This window comes from Mytilus trossulus, chromosome 14 (assembly GCF_036588685.1).
Source record: "Mytilus trossulus isolate FHL-02 chromosome 14, PNRI_Mtr1.1.1.hap1, whole genome shotgun sequence".
Classification (NCBI taxonomy): domain Eukaryota; kingdom Metazoa; phylum Mollusca; class Bivalvia; order Mytilida; family Mytilidae; genus Mytilus; species Mytilus trossulus.
In genome coordinates this window covers 56,144,842-56,171,514 of record NC_086386.1, presented here as the reverse complement: position 1 = coordinate 56,171,514, position 26,673 = coordinate 56,144,842, and the positions used below count along the sequence as shown (strand labels likewise).

Below are 26,673 nucleotides of genomic sequence, written 5' to 3'. Positions count from 1 at the left end.
TTTAAAAATTAAAATATTGCAAAAAAATACTTTTTAAATGCCTTAATATATAACTTATCATGTACTAAAAGCAATAGAGTACTCATTTGATTTATCAGACTTTGCATAATTATTCAAAAGTCAAATTTATATGAGCCTGCGCCTAAAAATTTAGGTTTTTCAATGAAGGGGGGCCTTACATGAAGATGTAATATTTTCCAGCAATTTTAAATTTGTGAAGCTTTTTGGTTATAAATAATCCTTACATATGTATTCAAAGTACTTTAAATGGAAAGAAAAGTTACAAATAACATATCATATTAGTTTAAAAGGGTCTGAGGCCAAGTAAGACAGGAAAAAATTTAGGGTCAATTTAGGCGCTGTGTCACATATTTACATTAAAAAATGCATATTGAGGCTATAAGAAATAAAAAATTGTGTCTTTTTTATCATTTATATACTCATGTGACATGATACAACAAATCTGAGCACAAAAAGCCTCTTGCAATTAACTTTTCTTACAAGCAGTATGGGCTGAAACAAAGATTTTTGCCTTTTTAGGGAAAAACTTGCATGCAATTTATTCTCAACAGTCTTATATTTAAACCACTTGCTATCCTACAGAAGAAAAGAAATATATTATGTGAAATGGAACAGGTACAATAGACATTGTAAAGTGCATTTGATACAAATTTAGTGAGGTCTCTAATATGGACATCAAATTTTATATACCAAGCTGCCCACTATTGACTTTATCCAAACAAGGCGTTAGACAAGGGTCATTTATACAACACATTTTCCACATTTTATCTGAGATAAACTTCTTTTCTGTAGATTCAGAGTTCATAAATAAGTTAAAGAAGCAGATAAAGGCATAGAAAGACAAATATTGACACATAAAAACCTGTCAGATAGAGAGTCAGGATGCCATATATGCATCAATATTGAAAAAGTTATAAAATGCCTATTTTGACCATAAAATGCCAAAATTGGTCGTTTTTGCAGAAATTCTATAAAATAAAAGTTTAAATCCTTTAGTTTCATGCTATTTGACAAGTTGACACCATCAAATCATTTAGGGAAGTTGCCAGAGTACAAATTCTATAATTACAGATTTCACCTCTTATAATAGGGTAGAAAGAGTTGACAAATCTTAAAAAAACTTGGTATGAACAAAGCTTAATGTATTATAACACTGCTTACAAAGTTTCATGACAATAGAATGTATATTATAGACATTAAGTTAAGTTCTATACTCATCTTTGCGTGTAAAATTTTGACGTGAAAATTGAAAAATTTCAACTATCAACATTTGGGGCTTTAAAAATTAAAATATTGCAAAAAAATACTTTTTAAATGCCTTAATATATAACTTATCATGTACTAAAAGCAATAGAGTACTCATTTGATTTATCAGACTTTGCATAATTATTCAAAAGTCAAATTTATATGAGCCTGCGCCTAAAAATTTAGGTTTTTCAATGAAGGGGGGCCTTACATGAAGATGTAATATTTTCCAGCAATTTTAAATTTGTGAAGCTTTTTGGTTATAAATAATCCTTACATATGTATTCAAAGTACTTTAAATGGAAAGAAAAGTTACAAATAACATATCATATTAGTTTAAAAGGGTCTGAGGCCAAGTAAGACAGGAAAAAATTTAGGGTCAATTTAGGCTGTGCCACATATTTACATTAAAAAGGCATATTGAGGCTATAAGAAATAAAAAATTGTGTCTTTTATATCATTTCTATACTCATGTGACATGATACAACAAATCTGAGCACAAAAAGCCTCTTGCAATTAACTTTTCTTACAAGCAGTATGGGCTGAAACAAAGATTTTTGCCTTTTTAGGGAAAAACTTGCATGCAATTTATTCTCAACAGTCTTATATTTAAACCACTTGCTATCCTACAGAAGAAAAGAAATATATTATGTGAAATGGAACAGGTACAATAGACATTGTAAAGTGCATTTGATACAAATTTAGCGAGGTCTCTAATATGGACATCAAATTTTATATACCAAGCTGCCCACTATTGACTTTATCCAAACAAGGCGTTAGACAAGGGTCATTTATACAACACATTTTCCACATTTTATCTGAGATAAACTTCTTTTCTGTAGATTCAGAGTTCATAAATAAGTTAAAGAAGCAGATAAAGGCATAGAAAGACAAATATTGACACATAAAAACCTGTCAGATAGAGAGTCAGGATGCCATATATGCATCAATATTGAAAAAGTTATAAAATGCCTATTTTGACCATAAAATGCCAAAATTGGTCGTTTTTGCAGAAATTCTATAAAATAAAAGTTTAAATCCTTTAGTTTCATGCTATTTGACAAGTTGACACCATCAAATCATTTAGGGAAGTTGCCAGAGTACAAATTCTATAATTACAGATTTCACCTCTTATAATAGGGTAGAAAGAGTTGACAAATCTTAAAAAAACTTGGTATGAACAAAGCTTAATGTATTATAACACTGCTTACAAAGTTTCATGACAATAGAATGTATATTATAGACATTAAGTTAAGTTCTATACTCATCTTTGCGTGTAAAATTTTGACGTGAAAATTGAAAAATTTCAACTATCAACATTTGGGGCTTTAAAAATTAAAATATTGCAAAAAAATACTTTTTAAATGCCTTAATATATAACTTATCATGTACTAAAAGCAATAGAGTACTCATTTGATTTATCAGACTTTGCATAATTATTCAAAAGTCAAATTTATATGAGCCTGCGCCTAAAAATTTAGGTTTTTCAATGAAGGGGGGCCTTACATGAAGATGTAATATTTTCCAGCAATTTTAAATTTGTGAAGCTTTTTGGTTATAAATAATCCTTACATATGTATTCAAAGTACTTTAAATGGAAAGAAAAGTTACAAATAACATATCATATTAGTTTAAAAGGGTCTGAGGCCAAGTAAGACAGGAAAAAATTTAGGGTCAATTTAGGCTGTGCCACATATTTACATTAAAAAGGCATATTGAGGCTATAAGAAATAAAAAATTGTGTCTTTTATATCATTTCTATACTCATGTGACATGATACAACAAATCTGAGCACAAAAAGCCTCTTGCAATTAACTTTTCTTACAAGCAGTATGGGCTGAAACAAAGATTTTTGCCTTTTTAGGGAAAAACTTGCATGCAATTTATTCTCAACAGTCTTATATTTAAACCACTTGCTATCCTACAGAAGAAAAGAAATATATTATGTGAAATGGAACAGGTACAATAGACATTGTAAAGTGCATTTGATACAAATTTAGTGAGGTCTCTAATATGGACATCAAATTTTATATACCAAGCTGCCCACTATTGACTTTATCCAAACAAGGCGTTAGACAAGGGTCATTTATACAACACATTTTGCACATTTTATCTGAGATAAACTTCTTTTCTGTAGATTCAGAGTTCATAAATAAGTTAAAGAAGCAGATAAAGGCATAGAAAGACAAATATTGACACATAAAAACCTGTCAGATAGAGAGTCAGGATGCCATATATGCATCAATATTGAAAAAGTTATAAAATGCCTATTTTGACCATAAAATGCCAAAATTGGTCGTTTTTGCAGAAATTCTATAAAATAAAAGTTTAAATCCTTTAGTTTCATGCTATTTGACAAGTTGACACCATCAAATCATTTAGGGAAGTTGCCAGAGTACAAATTCTATAATTACAGATTTCACCTCTTATAATAGGGTAGAAAGAGTTGACAAATCTTAAAAAAACTTGGTATGAACAAAGCTTAATGTATTATAACACTGCTTACAAAGTTTCATGACAATAGAATGTATATTATAGACATTAAGTTAAGTTCTATACTCATCTTTGCGTGTAAAATTTTGACGTGAAAATTGAAAAATTTCAACTATCAACATTTGGGGCTTTAAAAATTAAAATATTGCAAAAAAATACTTTTTAAATGCCTTAATATATAACTTATCATGTACTAAAAGCAATAGAGTACTCATTTGATTTATCAGACTTTGCATAATTATTCAAAAGTCAAATTTATATGAGCCTGCGCCTAAAAATTTAGGTTTTTCAATGAAGGGGGGCCTTACATGAAGATGTAATATTTTCCAGCAATTTTAAATTTGTGAAGCTTTTTGGTTATAAATAATCCTTACATATGTATTCAAAGTACTTTAAATGGAAAGAAAAGTTACAAATAACATATCATATTAGTTTAAAAGGGTCTGAGGCCAAGTAAGACAGGAAAAAATTTAGGGTCAATTTAGGCTGTGCCACATATTTACATTAAAAAATGCATATTGAGGCTATAAGAAATAAAAAATTGTGTCTTTTTTTATCATTTCTATACTCATGTGACATGATACAACAAATCTGAGCACAAAAAGCCTCTTGCAATTAACTTTTCTTCCAAGCAGTATGGGCTGAAACAAAGATTTTTGCCTTTTTAGGGAAAAACTTGCATGCAATTTATTCTCAACAGTCTTATATTTAAACCACTTGCTATCCTACAGAAGAAAAGAAATATATTATGTGAAATGGAACAGGTACAATAGACATTGTAAAGTGCATTTGATACAAATTTAGTGAGGTCTCTAATATGGACATCAAATTTTATATACCAAGCTGCCCACTATTGACTTTATCCAAACAAGGCGTTAGACAAGGGTCATTTATACAACACATTTTCCACATTTTATCTGAGATAAACTTCTTTTCTGTAGATTCAGAGTTCATAAATAAGTTAAAGAAGCAGATAAAGGCATAGAAAGACAAATATTGACACATAAAAACCTGTCAGATAGAGAGTCAGGATGCCATATATGCATCAATATTGAAAAAGTTATAAAATGCCTATTTTGACCATAAAATGCCAAAATTGGTCGTTTTTGCAGAAATTCTATAAAATAAAAGTTTAAATCCTTTAGTTTCATGCTATTTGACAAGTTGACACCATCAAATCATTTAGGGAAGTTGCCAGAGTACAAATTCTATATTTACAGATTTCATCTCTTAGGGTAGAAAGAGTTGACAAATCTTAAAAAAAACTTGGTATGAACAAAGCTTAATGTATTATAACACTGCTTACAAAGTTTCATGACAAAATAATGTATATTATAGACATTACGTTAAGTTCTATACTCATCTTTGCGTGTAAAATTTTGACGTTAAAATTGAAAAATTTCAACTATCAACATTTGGGGCTTTAAAAATTAAAATATTGCAAAAAAATACTTTTTAAATGCCTTAATATATAACTTATCATGCACTAAAAGCAATAGAGTACTCATTTGATTTATCAGACTTTGCATAATTATTCAAAAGTCAAATTTATATGAGCATGCGCCTAAAAATTTAGGTTTTTCAATGAAGGGGAACCTTACATGAAGATGTAATATTTTCCAGCAATTTTAAATTTGTGAAGCTTTTTGGTTATAAATAATCCTTACATATGTATTCAAAGTACTTTAAATGGAAAGAAAAGTTACAAATAACAACGGTGGTCTCGGACCTACTGGTCCGTATGTTATTTTATGTTTATTATTGCCATTTGCGTAGTTTCTTCTGTAACCTATTTCTACAACTGACTCTGGCTTCTTTTAAATCGAGTTTTCTCATTGTGGTTATTTATTCCTCATTTGCTAAAGGAATAGGGGCCGGTTGAGATATCAAAAGTCATGAGTATACATCCATCGCCTGTCTCAAAGCAGAAACCTTTATCCTTTGGTAATCTCATGTGCTTTTTTTCAATTTAAGTTCAAAAGTGCATTTTAGTGTTTAGTGTAGCAACCATTTCACTGAACTATTATACATTATTGTTTAGTGACCAAAAGAGGCCCGCCTCTATGTGCGGAATTTTCTTTCTGCATAGAGGACTCATCATTTTGGATTCATCAGGGTTCCTGTACTCAACCGACTTGTTAGGTACTGAGACATGACTGTGACACCATCTGAACAAAAACTGTGAATAAAATCAGAAGCAATTTTAAAACAACACATGGTGTTGGGGCTAAGAATACCACCAGCTTTTCATTTAAAGTAATGACAAGACAGAAACATGCGTCCAACGGGTATATCCAATACACTACAATTACTTAAACAACTTTGAAAATCGTACATATTAAGTGTTTTTTATTTTTTTATTTAGTATAGCTTGCTATCCGTAAAGATATTTTTATTGTGGAGATGCCTGGATAGATTTGCCAGTAACCATACTTCTTCGATTGTGTCCTCAATATGCATGTAGTATTTGCAACTGAACATTTACATTAAAAGAGGGACGAAAGACACCAAAGGGACAGTCAAACTCGTAAATCTAAAACAAACTGACAACGCCATGGCTAAAAATGAAAAAGACAAACAGAAAAACAATAGTACACATGACACAACATGGAAAACCAAAGAATAAACAACACGAACCCCACCAAAAACTAGGGGTGATCTCAGGTGCTCCGGAAGGGTAAGCAGATCCTGCTCCACATGCGGCACCCGTCGTGTTGCTTATGTGATTACAAATCCGGTAAATAGTCTAATTCGGTAGGTCAAATTCATGAAAGGGAAGGGGATTGTAGTTACGACGTAAGGAACATATCCGATATCATTTGTGAAACGGTTATTCCATAACGGTCAACCAACTCGTGATGGCGTCCGTAAAATTTACGAAGGGATGATTTCAACTTCACCATTTGGAACTCTTGGTTTAATAGCTTCCTTGTGAGCAGTAACCCTCTATCAAGAAAATCATGATAGGAAATGCAAGCACGGGAATATCGTATCAATTGGGAGATATATACCCCGTATGCAGGTGCTGCTGGAATGTTGCTACTTAGAAATGGAAAGTTCACAATGGGAAAGCTGAAATCATCTCTTTTGTCGTAAAGTTTTGTCTTCAACCGACCCTCTTTGTCAATTTCTAGATGTAAGTCAAGATATGAAGCCGACATTAACTTTCACCAATAAATTCTTCAACAAAATTTGATAATAACTGAAATTTTATGGAACTAAACACTAGATGTAACTAGATGTAACTAAAGACAGTATTGTTCACCTAGGTCTATGTGCATCTCTGACAACAGACACATCAACACGTTAGGCTAGAATATCATTCGTAACTAAAACTTAAAAAAAAAATCATTATTGCTGATAATTTTAGAGATTAAAAGGACAAATCATTTTGCTTTTGTTTTATTTCTCTTCCTATAAATATTTTCGTGTGCATGGCTTTGATGGGCGCCAACTCTTAAATTAGAATATGGTGAGCTTGTTAAAATGTTTATACATGTATTAAAAAGTTTTATCAAGAAAATGTAATAGAAATGTCGACAATAACAATAATAGAGATATTCTATGCTGAAAATAGATATAAATATAATTAGTGGTATGAGTGCTAATATTACAGTTGATTTGGCAATGGAGAAAAAATGTTCCTATCCATCAAAAATTTTAAAACTTTACACACTCTGTGTTCTCTTTGATTTTTTATTTATAAAAAACTATCTCCATTTCCAAGTTGTGGTCCCTTACGCGGAATTTTGTTGAAATTTGAAGACTATTAAAAATTTAATAGGTCAAAGAATAGCCTTCAGGGACATTAGTTTCTGACAAAAAGTCTTTCATGATAATCCTATAGGATAAAAAAATCCTATCGGATTTAACACTTTGTTTGAAAATCCTACAGGATTTTCTTTCTCCATAGAGGACTCATCATTTTGGACTCATCAGGGTTCCTGTACTCAACCGCTTTACAAATTGCTCCAGTTGCAGAACCGGGCGAGCCATATCAAATTATTTTTGTATTGTGTTATTTATCCCCAGAGGTACATTTTTGCCAAATTTGATGATTCTACGACAAAAATAAGTGTGGTTCCAATTTGCACTTATAAGAAGTGCAAATTAATCCAAGAACATGTTATTAGCAATTTTTAGGTTATCATTTAGTTCAATTGTGCATTGTCTAGCATATTCAGTTTCATTTCCGATTACTGAATCTTCTGCTAAATTTGCCGAACAATGTCCCGCATGATTTGGACACAATACCTCAATGCCTTTATTTCTTAACTTTGATGCAACTTGGCAATACCTATTACCAGTATATACACTAACAATTTGTTTTAATTTAGTGTTATTCTCAACCATTGTTTGTACAACTTGGGTTCCAGCTTGGAACGCAGTGACATCACTATTATATATTGGGTTGTTGTATCGCCCATCTGTTTCAACATTTACTAAGAAAGGGTTAGCATAACCGACCATTTCATTTTCAGCGACAAGACTTTCCCTTATATCTTTCATGTCTTGTCGGTTAACATTTTCAATAACTAATCCAACTTTATTGTCCAGCTTTTGCATACCTGATAACTTTGCGGGAATAACATTACATTTGAGAGTGATATCTCGAAAACTCTTGTTTGAAATAGTTGTAGTCATTAAGCCTGCCTGTATGCCCATATTAATGGTTGCAGCCTTTCTACCAGGTGCAGGGGAATTAACCTCATAAAAACGTTTGTGAAATTGACCAACAAAACCACATTTTACACATTTTAATCTGTCAAAATCTAGGTCACCATCACAACTATTATACTCAAATGCATGTTTTTTAATTGCAGAATTCCACATGACACTCACTAGAGATGGAACATAGTGTTTATATGTATGATTATCAGGATCGGGGACTGTTGGATCCAAATATTCATCAATCTGTTTAGGAAATTTGGGACGCGGCCGCAGCAGCATAGGAGGACAGGCAGATTGCTCAACATCATGAACTTCAAGGACTTTAGAACTTTTATGTGAAACTCTAGACTGAAAACAGTATATGGGAGCCGAATAAAAGGTTCAGGTTCAATTTTAGGTTCAAACTTTAATTTCTTACCCTTGGCAGGTGGGATGTGTCCTTTCTGAAAGCCAAATTTTTTAGATAGAGCCTTCCTCTTTCGAGCCATTTTCTTGCAACAGATTTGCCTAAACTACACTTAAAGCTTAGATTTTTAGCTATGAAAGCTATTAAAATACATTATTATAATTTGATATGCATTTGGAAACAGGAAATTGGATACATTTGACTATTTATAGCTATTTTTGACACCCCCTGTGAAAGTTGTAAATCCAAAGATATTATACCTGCTGATAAAGATGTGACCTGGGGACATAAATCAATAAGATTTCTACAATATGTTGAATAAAATTACTGTTAAGATGTTGAATTTTGTTTTTTGTTGCCTTTTGCCAAAGTTTAGAGTCTGAACACCTATTTATTTCATTAAAAAAGACAAATTTCAATTTTTTTTCTCAAAAAATTCAAATTTAACTTGAAATAAAATTCAATTGATATTTTGTTTGGCATAAGTAATTAGAGGTTTAAGAACTGCAACAAATGCTTAGAGACTTTGTGTGAAGAAATTTTAGATTTAAAGTCTTTTATTACTTCAAGAAATGGTTTTCCTTTGCACTACACAAACCAAGAATTAAGATAAAAATTTACTGTAACAGTTGTGGCTAAGGGATGATACTATGACTATTTTTCAAAAATTTCAATAACCGCTCATCGAAATAAAAAAAAATCTTGGAATTTTACTCATAACTCCTATATAAAGATAAAAACAGAGTTTAATCAATTTTGAAGGGAAAAAAATGTCTCTTTAGGTGTCATACCACCAATTACTCCCTCAAATTTAGAACGTATGGGATAATAGGTCTACTCGGACAAAAAATAGTGCATTTGATGTCATCGTTCACCTAAACTAACCAACAAATTTGCAGAAATGAAACTTTTGTTAAAAGAGAAATATATTAAGACAATTTTGAGCTAAAATTTACCTGTCTATGAGTTTGCATTAAAAATTGAGGATAAATGCGCTCCATAGTATACTAATTTAAGATTTCCAGAAAACCAGGGGTTATTTTAGTGGTACCTCCTTTGGAAACCTCTCTTCTTTCTTATATGATTTTGAATGTATGCTGAAAATTGGCATGCAGAAAGGTGACATCTGTACGATTCAGGATATACCTAGTTTATATGAAGTTAAACTTAAGGTAAAATATTTAGAGAGCTATGAAATTTGCAAAATTTGGTTGAACAGATAGGGACTTTTAATTGGTGGTATGACACCTTTTTTGTCGTTTTTCTCCAAAAATAACTAAACCTGAATAATCATAAGAAAGGATGACAAATGCGACTATGCATGTTACCTATAGAACACAGAGGCATGATGATTAATTTATCGTGGAGGGAAGAGAAGCGACAAACAAAATGAGGTCTTCTCGTTTAATAGTATAGATGAAGGAATATCATGTTTTTTTTTTTTTTTACCTCAAATAGTGTCTCAGATTCACTTGTTTCTATGGTAACCATTATTTAACTGCCAAAAACGTATTTTTTCCTCTCAAATGATCATTATTGTTTGTCGTATGATCTTTTAAGACTAGAATGTTTATTTTAAAAGGAAAATTCGCGATTTTTTACTTATGGTTTAAATATGTTCATTATGACATAATATATATATTCACAAAGTTTTATCGATATATATGCAGTAATAAAGGAGAAATTCAATAATTAATGAAAACATATTAACTACTTCCTGTAGGTCGTGACGTTTTCTCCTGGTTTTTGCATGCCGGGATTTAAAATATAATCATTAAAAGTCTTGTTTATTAATCATATTTTAACGTAAACGTAAGCGCGCCAATAACTTATGCTTGATCTAATAACCATCCGATAATAAGAAGATAAAACGCACAGACGTGTAATTGTACACATTCATGAGATAAATTTCCTATGTTAAACTTATATATTCGATTTATTTTTGTAGACAACACAAAAAATTATAAATTTATTTTTAATTAATGCATTTTCGGACTGATAAGGTGAACAAATTTAAGTATAATAATCTGTAAAAACAATATTTTGGTGTACTATTATTCACCTTTTTCTATCTCTTCTCTGACGAGGTTTATACGATGTGTGTATTCACGGTTCTGTGGCAAAACTCGTAGATGGCTTGGTGAAAGGTAAATTGTTATTTGCGCTTAATCGGTATTAACCACGCCTCTAGGGCACACCTTGCCAGGTGTGACTGTTGATAAACGTATGTAGAGGTAACCAAGCAGCTGCGAAAAATTTGCTCTCCCGAAAATTACGAAAATAAGTATTAAAACTGCTAAGCGAAGATCCAGAAAAGTGGCAGAAGGAACTTAAAGTAAGTATTTATCAATTGGATTGTTTTTGTGACATTTATTCCTATTCCTATCGAGATAAATTGAAATTATTTTTTAATCCAACAACGTCGCCATCGAACGCCGCCATTTTCCTATTGTTCTATCGAGTTTTCTTAGCAACGTAAGACAATTTGCTTTAATTTTGAAAAAAATCCCGCAATATCTAGAGTTATAACGTCAAAACAAAATGATGGAGTCCAATGCTGGTAATCAGAATATGGAAGAAGATATTGTTGAACTTCTTACTAAAATTGACCATCGATTAAGTGTTATTGAAGGAAGAACAGATAAAATAGAAAGCATTGATAGAAAACTTAGCGAGCTTACAAGAAAAGTAACAAGCATTGAAAAAGAAGTTGATAATGTAAAAAAACGAACCAATACATTAGAAAAAGATGCAGGGGAATTTAAAAAAGAACTAACGGAGGCTAAGAGAGATATCTATGAAATTAAAGATGCCTGTAACGCCGCTAACAAAGTAAATGTGTCCGATTTGCAGGAGAAAATTATAGACCTGCAATGCAGGTCAATGCAAAATAACCTTGTTTTTAGTGGGATTGAGGAGAAACCCGAGGAAGATACCAAAATCGTCATTCAGAACTTCATTTCGAACGAACTTTCAATTAAAAAAGATATACAGTTTGGAAATATCCATAGGTTTGGTAGAGCAGACAAAAATAAGGGAAAACCAAGGCTTATTGTAGCAAAATTCGTATATTTTGCTGACCTACGAAAAGTTTTAGAAGCAGGGCCAAAGTTAAAAGAAAAACCTCAGTTTGGGATGAACTTACAATTTCCAATCGAAATTGAAGAACGGAGAAGAAAATTATATCCTGTCATGAAAGAAGCGAAAAGAAATGGGAAAAGAGTTAGTTTGATACGGGACAAATTAATTATTGAAGGTAAAGTTTATAATTCCAAAACCATAACAGAGGAAAGCCAGACATCCCCAAAGGAAAATAATGATACTGAAAGTAGGCCGAACAAGAGATTTAGAACTGGCTCATCGTCATAGGAAATCGCCGGAGGTACAAATTTTAATACAAAAACTTTGAATCATAAACAGTGTATGCTAAATTGCAGTGAATTTAAAATTAGAAATTTAAAAATATTATGTTTAAATGTATGTGGAATTAAGACAAGAATGAAATATCCCGAATTTATTGACCTTATAACCAAATACGATATTATATGTTTTCAAGAAACCAAAACCGACAACTGCGACCACCTATCCCTACCTGGCTATACTTTCAAAATGAAAAACAGATTCAGCTTATCAAATAGAAGATCAGGCGGCCTAATAATTTCCTATAAAGATGAGATTTCAAAATATGTCCGACTTATAGAAAATGAGAGTAATTTTGTCATGTGGATTAATATTTCATCCCAATACACTAAATTAGACGACGATGTTATTCTTGGTTCGGTTTACATTCCACCTGAAAATACACGATACAGTTCCTCCGATTCTTTTCGGGAAATTGAAAATGATATTTTAGAATATTCTTCTCGATATAAATATGTATGCTTAGCCGGTGATTTTAACAGCAGAACATCGATAGACCTAGATCATGTATCAAATGAACACAACGATTTTGACGATATTCTCATCGATTCATCCATTTTTGAAGAAAATAGTCTGCACATATCTGACAACCTCACATGTCCTACTACTAGGGAAAATATGGATAAAACGAAAAATAATTACGGTAATTTACTCCTAGATTTATGTAGATACACTGGTGTATATATTGTGAACGGAAGAATAGGTGATAACATTACCGGTAAACTAACAAGCAAAAATGCAGCTACCGTCGATTATTTTTAGCAACCCCAGACCTCCTTAATATTATTTCAAACTCTGATGTGCTACATTTTAGTAATTTATATTCTGACGCCCACTGTCCTTTGGACATTTCTATAAACATCAACACTACTACATGTACCTGTATTGCATGTAACCCTCGAACGGATATCCAACCAAAAAAAGAACAGATTAAGAAGTGGAATTTAGCCCAAGCGGATGAATTTAATGAATACTTGGATCTTGCAAAAATTGAAACTATTGATAATGCTTTGGATCTACTGACACATGCCCATGTTAACTTGAATAATATTAATGATACTGTAAAGAATATTGGTGATATATTTGTCAACGCAGCAAAACAAACGTTTGGAACTTACAATCCAAAAATTGATAAATCTGATAAAAGAACCTACAATGCGCAAAAAGAGAAATCGAATAAACCATGGTTTGACAACGAATGCAGGCAAAAAAGAAAAAAGACGAGGCGCACTCAAAGATTATACAGACTGTGTAAATCCGAAGAAAATAAAAGAATTAAAAACCAAAGCGAAAAAGAATATAAAAAGACCTTAAACAAATGTATTAAAAAATATAGGATCGAAATGAGAAATAAAATGAAAAATATGAAAACAAAAAACCCAAAGGAATATTGGAAATTACTGAATGGTGGACATAAACAAAAACAACCAAATATACCTATACAAATCTTATATGACTTCTTTAAGGAATTAAACGAGACAACAAGCAACGATGCAAATGGAAACACACAACAAAATGATCATGATGATACCGATGTAAAGAAAGAGTCGAACGAAATTATTAATGATGTAATTACAGCAGAAGAGATATTGAAATGTATAAAGAAGCTTAAAAACAATAAAGCTAGTGGCGATGACCTTATTATTAATGAATACATAAAATCAACAGCTGATAAAATGATAAATATATATGTGAAATTGTTTAATTTAATTTTTAATACTGGAATTATACCGGAAAGCTGGCTCCTTGGAAATATAAATCCGATGTACAAAAATAAAGGAGATGTGGAGGATCCGAATAACTTTAGACCAATAACGATCTTGAGCTGTTTTGGGAAATTATTCACGTCTGTCTTAAATGAAAGATTATCCACTTTTATTGAAACTTTTTCTATACTTCATAATAATCAGAGCGGATTTAGGAAAAATTACTCCACCACTGATAATTTATTCATATTACATTGTCTTTTTGAAATGATGAAAAACCGGAGAAAAAAACTTCTTTTCGGGAAATTGAAAATGATATTTTAGAATATTCTTCTCGATATAAATATGTATGCTTAGCCGGTGATTTTAACAGCAGAACATCGATAGACCTAGATCATGTATCAAATGAACACAACGATTTTGACGATATTCTCATCGATTCATCCATTTTTGAAGAAAATAGTCTGCACATATCTGACAACCTCACATGTCCTACTACTAGGGAAAATATGGATAAAACGAAAAATAATTACGGTAATTTACTCCTAGATTTATGTAGATACACTGGTGTATATATTGTGAACGGAAGAATAGGTGATAACATTACCGGTAAACTAACAAGCAAAAATGCAGCTACCGTCGATTATTTTTAGCAACCCCAGACCTCCTTAATATTATTTCAAACTCTGATGTGCTACATTTTAGTAATTTATATTCTGACGCCCACTGTCCTTTGGACATTTCTATAAACATCAACACTACTACATGTACCTGTATTGCATGTAACCCTCGAACGGATATCCAACCAAAAAAAGAACAGATTAAGAAGTGGAATTTAGCCCAAGCGGATGAATTTAATGAATACTTGGATCTTGCAAAAATTGAAACTATTGATAATGCTTTGGATCTACTGACACATGCCCATGTTAACTTGAATAATATTAATGATACTGTAAAGAATATTGGTGATATATTTGTCAACGCAGCAAAACAAACGTTTGGAACTTACAATCCAAAAATTGATAAATCTGATAAAAGAACCTACAATGCGCAAAAAGAGAAATCGAATAAACCATGGTTTGACAACGAATGCAGGCAAAAAAGAAAAAAGACGAGGCGCACTCAAAGATTATACAGACTGTGTAAATCCGAAGAAAATAAAAGAATTAAAAACCAAAGCGAAAAAGAATATAAAAAGACCTTAAACAAATGTATTAAAAAATATAGGATCGAAATGAGAAATAAAATGAAAAATATGAAAACAAAAAACCCAAAGGAATATTGGAAATTACTGAATGGTGGACATAAACAAAAACAACCAAATATACCTATACAAATCTTATATGACTTCTTTAAGGAATTAAACGAGACAACAAGCAACGATGCAAATGGAAACACACAACAAAATGATCATGATGATACCGATGTAAAGAAAGAGTCGAACGAAATTATTAATGATGTAATTACAGCAGAAGAGATATTGAAATGTATAAAGAAGCTTAAAAACAATAAAGCTAGTGGCGATGACCTTATTATTAATGAATACATAAAATCAACAGCTGATAAAATGATAAATATATATGTGAAATTGTTTAATTTAATTTTTAATACTGGAATTATACCGGAAAGCTGGCTCCTTGGAAATATAAATCCGATGTACAAAAATAAAGGAGATGTGGAGGATCCGAATAACTTTAGACCAATAACGATCTTGAGCTGTTTTGGGAAATTATTCACGTCTGTCTTAAATGAAAGATTATCCACTTTTATTGAAACTTTTTCTATACTTCATAATAATCAGAGCGGATTTAGGAAAAATTACTCCACCACTGATAATTTATTCATATTACATTGTCTTTTTGAAATGATGAAAAACCGGAGAAAAAAACTGTTCTGCGCTTTCATCGACTTCGCAAAGGCATTCGATACTGTCTGGAGAAATGGACTCTGGTATAAAATGAACTTGAATGACATCAATGGTAAAATGTATAATGTGATAGTAAATATGTACAATGGCATCAAATCACGGATAACATATAACAATGAAACTTCAATATTTTTCTCTTGCAATATAGGCGTTAGACAGGGTGAAAACCTATCACCACTATTATTTTCTTTATATATAAATGATTTAACAGATTATTTGAATAGCAAAAATATTAATGGCTTATCGTCCATATCTGAATGTTTGGAAAATGATCTAAATGTGTATCTAAAATTATTTATACTACTTTATGCTGATGACACCGTCCTTATGTCAGAGAATAAAGACGATCTTCAAAACCAATTAGATATATTTAGTGAATATTGTGATATTTGGAAATTACAAGTAAATGTGGCAAAAACAAAAGTTATGATATTTTCAAAGGGAAGACCACAGAGTAACGTACATTTCTTGTATAAAGGAAACCATCTAGACATAGTTATTTGGGTATAAATCTTGCCAGGACCGGAACATTTACAAAAGCAAAGAAAAAAATTGCAGAAAAAGCAACGAAAGCCATGTATGGTGTTATACAAAAAAGCCGTTTATTTAACCTTTCAATAAAATGCCAAATTGATCTGTTCGACAAAATAGTTAAACCTATCCTTCTGTATGGATGTGAAGTCTGGGGATCTGAGAAAAATGATGTCATCGAACAAGTTCACCTGAAATTTTTAAAACATATTTTGCGCTTGAAAAAATCAACACCAAGCATAATTGTGTATGGTGAAACGGGTAGATACCCACTTGACATTAGCATAAAATGCCGAACTATTTCGTTCTGGTGCAAACTTTGTTCAGACGAAAACAAACTGTCTTCATTAATTTACAAGACTGCATATTACCAACACTGTGTGAAAAATCAAAGCATTAAATGGATCAAGTATGTTCAAAATATCCTTAACACGAGCGGGTTTTCAAATATTTTTCTACAACAAAATGGACATTTCTCAAAGTGGCTGAATCAGAGCATCAAAATGAGGCTAATCGACCAATACAAGCAGACGTGGTACTCTTCAATACAAGACTCACCAAAATGCATAAACTATCGACTGATAAAAAAAACATTGGAGTTTGAGAACTACTTGAATATTCTTGAAGATAAACATTTGTTTACATTATGTAAATTCAGAGCAGGTAACCATTCGTTACCTATAGAAAAGGGAAGATGGCAAAACATTGCCCGAAATGAAAGAACATGTTCGTTGTGTAGTTCCGGTGAGATAGGCGACGAATTTCATTATTTATTTTGCTGTACGCATTTGAAGAACGAAAGACAAGTATTTCTACAAATCAAGTTTTCAAATAATCCAAATACAATTTCATTTTGCTCATTATTTAATAGTAAAAAACAATCTGTCTTAAGGAAACTGTGTTTATTTATTAAGTGTATTAATAAAAAAGTTTGTCCCTCCATGTAAATGTAATCGCATAAGCATCTTATCGATCATTTTTCCTTCTTATATCATTAATTATACATGTTACTTTTAAAACATGTATGTCATCATATTAACTGTATTTGTTACCTTAACTATTGTGTCTGTATTTATATTGTATGTTTCTCTGTAAACTTGTATCTAGTTTTTAGAGAATAAAGTATCTATCTATCTATCTATCTATTCGGATCAGTGGATTATGTATATAACAAGGGAGCATTTAATAAACACATTTAAAATACATATTCCAGTTGGTAACAAATAAAAATAGATTGCCGTGGAATTATTTAATTATATTTGGTGCTATTATTTATTTGAATTCAAATAAGTTAATTTACTAAGAAATAAACAATTTTCGGTTAAAGACGGGAAACTTAATTTATGTGTCAGAATAAAATGATATACATTTCTTGTCCTTGATTTATGTCTCATAAAAAGATGAACCTAGAAAAAACTTTACCAAAGCATTTTGATTGTCTTTATTAGGCAAAAAATGTACGAGAACACTTACATTTAGACTTTTGAAAGCCATTTATTAATAAATAAATGAAACTATCTGAAAATAACTCCACCGAAGCGGAATATAATATGTACGAATAAAGAAAAAATACTTTTGTTTTTAAATCTTTGCACATTTATGATTAATTATTGCTATCTATTGTTCATTTAATTACTTAATCAGTACCTGAAATATGTCTACCGCTTGGCATTTAATCTCGGTGTGGTAGGAAGGGATTATTACATATAGGTTTTATTATTTGGATGAGGATTTGCGCTTGCCCATAAAAACACATTAATTAGTTAACAAACATTCGAGACCAAAGGATAGTAACTTTGATGATTCAATTAACTTTTACTCACATATATTTTTCTTTTGACTTGTGCGTGCTTGTTTTTATAGGACAGTGTATATATGGTCCAAAAATTAATCATAAACTCATAACTAAAAATGTCTTGTTCGGAGAATGATAGTACTAACAGTGGTTCCAGTCCGTCAAGAGAGGCAGATTTTGACGAGTATGGTCAATTTGGGTACGCTCTAGAGCCAGAGTATACTGAAGAAGAGCTCCATGAAATGGAAGCTGCAGAAAGTTCCAGAAATCAAGATATCCTTAGCAACCCTCGACAGTTTAACACAGATTGGTGTCCGTGTACTAAATGCATAGTTATGCCGTTATTGACGGAATGTCTTTGTTGCCACGATTTTTCTCTCCTTGATGGTAATATTGAATTGGGTGAATGCATTAGTGACAATATCGATTTCAGAACAGTTTGTCTGAACCCGGTTGTTCTTGAAACCAGCTATATAAGTTTTTTGAGGTACAAGCGCCATAGAGGGAGAGCTCCAGACGTACATTTTGTACTAACGCACAGCCAAAGCGGACTAATGGCTTATCGTCAGTTTGTTTGTTGGGTCAGAAAAGGGCAACCACTTGGCAAGAGAAAAAGAGTGACTATTCCAGCTTGTGTTGTTAACATTATCAGGGAAGCATTTCCGTCACAAGATGGTGTTTATGAAGGCTTCAAAGAATGTGAAAGTGACACGTCTGATTCAGAATAGTTGTAAAATATACATATGCTAGATTTGAGGCTGAATATTCTTTTTTAAATGTATCGATAAAATATATGTATGACTGCTTTAATTCTTTCATGTTCACATTTAGTTGAATTAAACAATATACTTTTACTTTTGTTCACTGTTGAAGGCCATACCGTGATTTTTATATCTGCTTTAGTCCACTTCATTTGGGTGCGTGTCTCCCAAGTAAACAAACCACAACTTCTTATTCTATCAAATGACTGATCTTTTTGCGAAAGTTTGATATGCAAAGTACAAAGTTATAAATGGGTGTCTTGCAATATCGAAGTGATAATCTATTTGTCAGATCTCTATCTTTTGACCGAATCAAACCCTCATGGTATATTCTGCATTTGTATAGACCGAAGTGTACTAAATGCTATTCATATTATACATGTTAAATGAATGAACAAATATTAAACCTGTCTTTTTATTGTTTTCCGCCCATGTCTGCTCATCTCCAGAAATAAAGTTTGTCGCACGAAAAAATGGTAATAATTACAGAGTAAAAATTTAGAGAACTTATTTTCCATGTTTTCTGGTATTGTACGAAAGAGAATTGACCTAACAAAAGAATTGCTATCTTAGGCTGTTAGTAACACATGTAGAGCAGTGGGTCGTTGTTGGACGTATAAATCTTAGAAAGTGTATCATCTATTAAATTTGCAGGTCACTGAAAGGGGAAGTCCGATACGGAAATAGGTGTTGAGGATGATGTTTTTTTATCCAGTGACACATATTACACGCATATTCTTGAACGTTTGATACATCATTTACTCTCAAATTGCAAAAACGAAAACTTCCACTTGTATTTATAGTATTTGTAATTTTATCCATCTGACGAGTTAAGCCTTTTTGAACTGGTTTGTATAGTTCGTTCTTATGTTGTACTGTTACACCGCTGTACAAGGTTATGGAAGGATTGGGATCCAACTGACATGTTTAACATTATCTATGTATGTGCCTGTTCCAAATCGGTGGTCTGTAATTCAGTGGTTGTCGTTTGTTAATGTGTTACCTATTTGTATTTCGTTCATAAATTTATTTCGTTTAAAAGAAATTAGGCATTTTTTTTTTAATTTCGTTTGAATTGTTTTATATTGTCAATAAGCTGACTTTGGGGTAGAGCTATGCTTGTATTGGATGGTCGTACGGTGATCTATAGTTATTAGTTTCTGTGTCATTTTGGTCTCGTGTAGAGAGTTGTCTCCTTGTCTATCATATACCACATCTTCTTTTTTTTTTATATAATCGAAAACATAGATGTATAATTGCTTTTAGTATCTGATTGAGACTAAAAAAGTGTAATATCTTTATACAGATTTATTCTTATTTACACAATAAAAACAGGCGGAATAACATTACACAATAACAGACCATGACATAAGCGGTATAATATAATGAACTTTGTATATAAAACAATAATGATAAATCCATTTAAACTATACAGAAACTTAAAAAGAAAATATTAACAAAATATTCCGCTCTCTCTCTTCTTCTGTCTTTCTGTCTCTCTCTCTCATTGTCTCTGAAATATCATTATGCAGAGATATTATAAGAAAATCTGATATCCAATCGAAAACCAGCCAGGCTCTCTCTCTCTCTCTCTCTCTCTCTCTCTCTCTATAGAAATTGTAAAACTTCAATACAAAAAATAATCAACATATGAAGTGTAGGTAAGTGTCCGATATACAAATTCAATTTAGGAGAAACGTGATCTGTGGTCGTCCACCAAGTCCTCTTTACACGGTGCAGGGTCCTTACTTATGTTTGCTGGCAAGGAGAGCGACTTCAGCTGATGTGTCGTTTTCTTCTTGATTCCCTCCATTTGACTTGTGACTGCGCACTGAAGAATATCTGATTTAAAGCCGTAGTCTTTTTTTTCATAAACTTTACGTGCAGTCCATCTGCCGGTGCTTTTTGGACATCTCGTAGAAAAGGATAGCTCCCCGTTAGTATTCGTCTTCTGTCGCCGTCCAATGTTCAGGTTGTTGTCTACAACTGCAAGCTGTGTTCGGGCCACCATAGAGGCATATTCAAATTCTAGTCGTTTCGGACAATACTTTAGCATCATGGAGTGGTAAGTCTCTAAGGCCCCAGTGTGACAGAAAGATCAAGATGACTTATGTCCCGAATGATAAGTTTGTCTGTAAGGACTTTTTCCAACGCTGCATAAGATTGGCTGTCTTTGTTTAACCATTTCTTCTTTCTTAGTGCATCTTCAGTCAGTGGGGGATGTCCACATTTAGTGATGATCTTTCCTGGAAAGGAGTGTCTGTTTGAGATATGGAACAGCAGGCTTTTCCAAGTCTCTTCCATCTTGTCTGGGTTACCGTCAGCCTGCCTGGAGCACCACCAAATGTGGTTGCAGATGGATGGTATCCATGGCTTGATTTCGGCAAGAAGTTTTTTCGGCTTGATTGCTAGGATTTTTTTCTTTATGGACTTTGACATATGCCAAACATCAAACTGGTGGGCTTTGTCGCTGTGGTCTGTTTACATTGCCCGGCGAATCTGTACATGTCTGTCTGTTACAATCACTCCGACATTTAGATTTGCTGCTTCTATGCCATCTAGGGACCGCTGGAAGCCTATCAACTCCATCTTGTTGGATGATGTTGTTTCTGAAACTTGAACTAAGTTGAAATCGGGAATAACTCCCGTCTTTGTGTCCATGAAGGTATACGTGCAATACTTGGCTGAAAAGCCGGGACTGTCGCAGCGTCCATCTCCACCAAGTATGAGCTGCTTACCCTGTAGTTGCTGGAGAATAACGTCTCTTTGCATGTGGTAAAATTGGTCAATTGCTGGGATGGTTATGTGCTTCTGTATACTGTAGAATTGGGTAGGTCCAATGAACTTCAGCGAAAGGATATCTGCAAAATGGGATATTCTTGTGAATGTTTCACCGGACAGGACTATTGCTGTTGCCACCATCAAATTACCAGCTGGTTTGCTGGTTACTAAAGGCTGGGATTCCCAAAATGTCTAATGACCTTCCATGCAGAGGAATTTTACTTTCAATGATGTCCCATTGTAGGTTATCATGGATTCGTCCGCAGAAACTGCAACTCCACATTCTGAGCATACGACTCGTGTAAACAATGACCTAATGGAGCTCTCAAAAGCCAAACACTTTGGTTCTGTGCTGATTTGTTGTGAGGAGTCGGAAGAGGTGGACTGATTGGACTCATGGGATTTATCACTTGGTATATAAGAGTAGTCACTGTCAGGCTTCTCGGGACTAGGTGGTGGCGAAGGCTTAGACTCATCAGATGCATTCGGGTCTTTCTGGGGGGAACTGATAAAAGCTGTATCCAGTGGTTGTGTCAATAAGGTCGTCTGAAAGTAGTTGTGGTCTGTCGATGATGTACTGAGATCTGTCTGAAGTTGTTGTGGTGATAAAGTCTGAACCCCGTCGTCAACCATTATGGGTTTTAACTAAAAAAAAAATGGGGGAATTAAATTGACCATTTAAATTTAGATTGTACAGTTGAGTATAGATTCAGGGTTCAGTGACGAAGGAGTTTACAAATGAGGGTTGGGGCGGATGAAGTAATTAAAATCCTGAATTCGAGATTAAAGTTTCTCTAAACATTGCGAATCTAGAATAGTCTAACAGTCAGTTGTGATCTTTCTTTTAAATTTTTCCTTTGTCCAAAAATTGCGAAAGGGGGATACAATTAAATTTTTGTAACAAGCTCCTTCCACACTGGGATAATGATTTGTTTGTACATTTTTGTATATAACTGTCTTTAAATTACTAAACAATAATGAAATACTGGGATACTGGATTTCTTATAGGATTAAAGCCAAGTGTTCCATTTAGAAATAACTAAAATGAGTTTCGTGTAGATAATAAAACATCCTGTATACTGTACATATAAACATGACAACGATCAGCCATGAGTCAATCTTAACTCAGACGGATTTACATATAAACTATTGGATATGAAAGAACATGAAACTCATTGATTTTACTGAAATCTCATACAATAATTTGAAATGTAGGTCACTGAGACTTAATTGTTCTTGTCGGAACAGTGAAACACTAACATAGTCTAATATTATCAGAGTTTGCTGTTCTTTGTTGTCCTTTCTAACTTGGTAGTGAAATAAAATAAAGAGAGTAAGGGTGCATGTATGTATGTGCCTGTCCCAAGCCAGGAGCCTGTAATTCAGTGGTTGTCGTTTGTTTATGTGTTACATATTTGGTGTTTTTTTTCGAATAAATAAGGCCATTGGTTTTTCTCGTTTGAATTGTTTTACATTGTCATTTCTGGGTTTTTTTTAACTGACTATGCGGTATGGGGTTTGCTCATTGTAATTGTAGAAGGCCGTACGGTGACCTATATTTGTTAATGTCTGTGCCATTTATGTCTTCTGTGGAGAGTTGTGTCATTGGCAATCATACCACATCTTCCTTTTTAATTATATATATAGAAGAGTTATAAGTATGAATAAAGACCAGCTACTGATTATAGTGTCCCTATCCTTACTCAATATCTATGATATATTTGCTAGTGTTAATAAAGAATGCTTACCAATCCCCTTACATTTCCCTCTTCAGCTTTCAGAATATGCTTTTTCTTTTTTAGTGGAATGTTGCAGTCTTCTGAAATAAATTTGTCTGTATTTAGAAATAGAATAAAACACATTTGAGAATTTCCTAAAAAGATTACACTAAAGTCTTCTAAACAATAATAAAAGATGAGCTTTTCATTAAGGGGTTGGGTGCATTTTTAGACTAATTTTATTAGAACTGACACCGGAACAATATCGAACAGCAAAATAAAGGACACGAAGATTAACTTTTCAAAGTGTATTGACTATTGGTCTCAGATCTTATACTTTTTCATACTAAGGAGTCTAGATTCGCACTCATTATCTGCGAAGTAAGGGTTAGTATTCATTGAACGGACAAGGTGCAGTGGCAAATATTTCAATGATATCTTTGATACAAAATTGCTTTTTTCTATAGTTGCAATCAAACTTCGTCGATATCATTTCTTTTTTTTTTTCAGGGGGGACCCCGAGCTGACAACATGCATATGAAAAGCGGAACTGCATTTTTTTTAATCAAAATAAAGAGGTTGTCGGTTATGTATAGGAATATATCGCAAAGTTATAATTTTAATACAGCAAGTGAAAATGGAGGGACCAAAAGGACGAGTCGCAGTCCACAGGGAATGATCTTATCTGATATTTCAATATTTGAAAGATTATGCTTACCTTTACTTTCTATCAAAACTGATTTCGGTTGGTTATCTATGATCCCATTGTTGTTTGGTACATGTATCTGAACGAAAATAATGAACTGTATAAGGAAATGCAATCGTATGTTCGTAGTTGCGCTGAAAAATCTATGGGCCAGGTTCGTTCTTATTTTCAGCTTCAATATATATATACCAATCCCCTTACATTTCCCTCTTCAGCATTCAGAATATGCTTTTTCTTTTTTAGTGGAATGTTGCAGTCTTCTGAAATAAATTTGTCTGTATTTAGAAATGCAGTGCAGGCGATTTGGTGTCACGATATCACAGTAGCATGGGTTCGAATCCCGGCGAGGGAAGAACCAAAAATTTGGGAAAGCAAATTTACAGATCTAACATTGTTGGGTTGATGTTTAGACGAGTTGTATATACATTATGTACACAGCCATGTATCACCATCATTGATGGCGATCCGATGGATACATCTGTTGTAGGGTTGTCACTGACTCAGGCGTACTTATGAATATAATTATTTTCTGTGACTGTATCTTACATTAATTTGTAGCTAGGATCCTTTACTATAGATAATTTAGCTGATCTGTAACAATAACATCTTCATGCCTTATATATCATGTACTGTAGTACGCCGCTAGATTAAAACTGACGTGGAAAGGTAACATATGGCCACCGAAAGCTCTTTTTTAGAGAGCCCAGGTGGTCGTGTGGTCTAGCGGGACGGCTGCAGTGCAGGCGATTTGGTGTCACGATATCACAGTAGCATGGGTTCGAATCCCGGCGAGGGAAGAACCAAAAATTTGCGAAAGCAAATTTACAGATCTAACATTGTTGGGTTGATGTTTAGACGAGTTGTATATACATTATGTACACAGCCATGTATCACAATCATTGATGGCGATCCGATGGATACATCTGTTGTAGGGTTGTCACTGACTCAGACGTACTTATGAATATAATTATTTTCTGTGACTGTATCTTACATTAATTTGTAGGATCCTTTACTATAGATAATTTAGCTGATCTGTAACAATAACATCTTCATGCCTTATATATCATGTACTGTAGTACGCCGCTAGGTTAAAACTGACGTGGAAAGGTAACATATGGCCACCGAAAGCTCTTTTTTTAGAGAGCCCAGGTGGTCGTGTGGTCTAGCGGGACGGCTGCAGTGCAGGCGATTTGGTGTCACGATATCACAGTAGCATGGGTTCGAATCCCGGCGAGGGAAGAACCAAAAATTTGCGAAAGCAAATTTCCAGATCTAACATTGTTGGGTTGATGTTTAGACGAGTTATATATATATATATATATAAAACAAATATTTCCGAAAGATGTGTCAACACGCACTCAACTAGAATATATATTTTTGCAGTAAACGAATTATGGAAACACAAATTCTTTAAATTACCCTTTGTTAAATTTTGGATTTTAAAATACATTTATTTGAACATTTATCAGCAATAACTATTAAAAATATCATAAGTACTAAAAGAGAAGCCTCAGTTGTTTTACCTCGTTCAACACTCTTTTTCTTATTTGTTGGTTGCTGTATACTCTGCAGTTTTGGTCAAAAGCAAACACTGTAGGTACTGCGTCTGACTTTAGTCTTCTGAGCTTAGATGTGAAGCCTAGCAACCTGCCCTGAAATAAAAAGAATGAACTTTAGTGGCGGGTTTCAGTGGCGGATCCAGAAATTTTCATAAGTGGGGGCCCACTGACTGACCTAAGAGGGGGTCCGCTCGAGTCACGCCAGTCACGCTTCAATGATTCCCTATATAAGCAATCATTTCCCCCCCCCCCCCCCAAAAAAAAAAATAGGGGGCGCCCCCCCCCCCCCCCCCTAAATCCGCCTCTGGATTTGCCTGGAGCAATGTTCCGGACCAGTTCGAGGTCGCTGAAAACATTTCTACATGTTATAGAAGAGTGAAAATCAAGTCATAGCTTAATTTGACTTCCGAAGATCGGAGGAAAGTGTGTGTGTGGTAGGGGCAATTCAACATTTTCGTAGAAGGGTGTGCAGCTGTGATATTGATCATTTTCATATAATTTGAATAACACAAAATTATTCTGAATAATTTACAGGATAACTTATCAAGTAACGTAAAATTAATATTCTGAAAATCTGTATTTTACTGTTAATTTGAACAAAATAATTTGATTGATAGCCATGGTTGAAAAACTAAAAAAAATTGTTCGCACAATACAAGTTAATTTGTTGATCCCTTACCAACTGTGAGGGTATAACGGGATGTTCTGATTAAAAAAAACGGGGCAAAAGATTATAGAAAACGGAAGATAAGGTGCTGAAATATTAATAAAAGTAAAATTGAAAAAAAAAGTGTACACTAACAGGGGGATTAGGCCTATACATATTCTTAATTACTCTTAAATTTTGGCCTATACTGTACAATTTCTAAACAACTCTTTAATTGTGGCATATGCTGTACGGACAGAAAGTCAAAAGACAAAAAGTCACAAATT

General features: G+C 33.0%; 3 protein-coding genes across 3 annotated transcripts; 2 read left to right on the top strand and 1 right to left on the bottom strand.

Annotated features, from left to right (window-relative positions):
• The first annotated feature begins 11,377 nt into the window (after positions 1-11,377).
• Positions 11,378-12,205, top strand: LOC134697904 (uncharacterized). Its single transcript, XM_063560191.1, has one exon. It carries the CDS (start codon positions 11,378-11,380, stop codon positions 12,203-12,205), a length of 828 nt encoding a protein of 275 aa, XP_063416261.1.
• A 6,126-nt stretch (positions 12,206-18,331) lies between these two features.
• LOC134697903 (uncharacterized) lies at positions 18,332-18,943 on the top strand. Its single transcript, XM_063560190.1, has one exon. The coding sequence runs from the start codon at positions 18,332-18,334 to the stop codon at positions 18,941-18,943; it is 612 nt and encodes a 203-aa protein (XP_063416260.1).
• A 2,492-nt stretch (positions 18,944-21,435) lies between these two features.
• On the bottom strand, positions 21,436-25,853 carry LOC134696495 (uncharacterized). Its single transcript, XM_063558326.1, has 4 exons — positions 25,705-25,853; positions 24,194-24,260; positions 23,506-23,576; positions 21,436-22,402 (listed from the first exon to the last, which is right to left on the bottom strand). The coding sequence occupies exon 4, from the start codon at positions 22,388-22,390 to the stop codon at positions 21,950-21,952; it is 441 nt and encodes a 146-aa protein (XP_063414396.1). The 5' UTR covers positions 22,391-22,402; positions 23,506-23,576; positions 24,194-24,260; positions 25,705-25,853; the 3' UTR covers positions 21,436-21,949.
• Positions 25,854-26,673: the final 820 nt, after the last annotated feature.

Bases quoted from the DNA above. Each gene is read 5' to 3' on its own strand.
- LOC134697904 (XM_063560191.1), top strand. From the start codon at position 11,378: ATGATGGAGTCCAATGCTGGTAATCAGAATATGGAAGAAGATATTGTT.
- LOC134697903 (XM_063560190.1), top strand. From the start codon at position 18,332: ATGTCTTGTTCGGAGAATGATAGTACTAACAGTGGTTCCAGTCCGTCA.
- LOC134696495 (XM_063558326.1), bottom strand. From the start codon at position 22,390: ATGGTTGACGACGGGGTTCAGACTTTATCACCACAACAACTTCAGACA.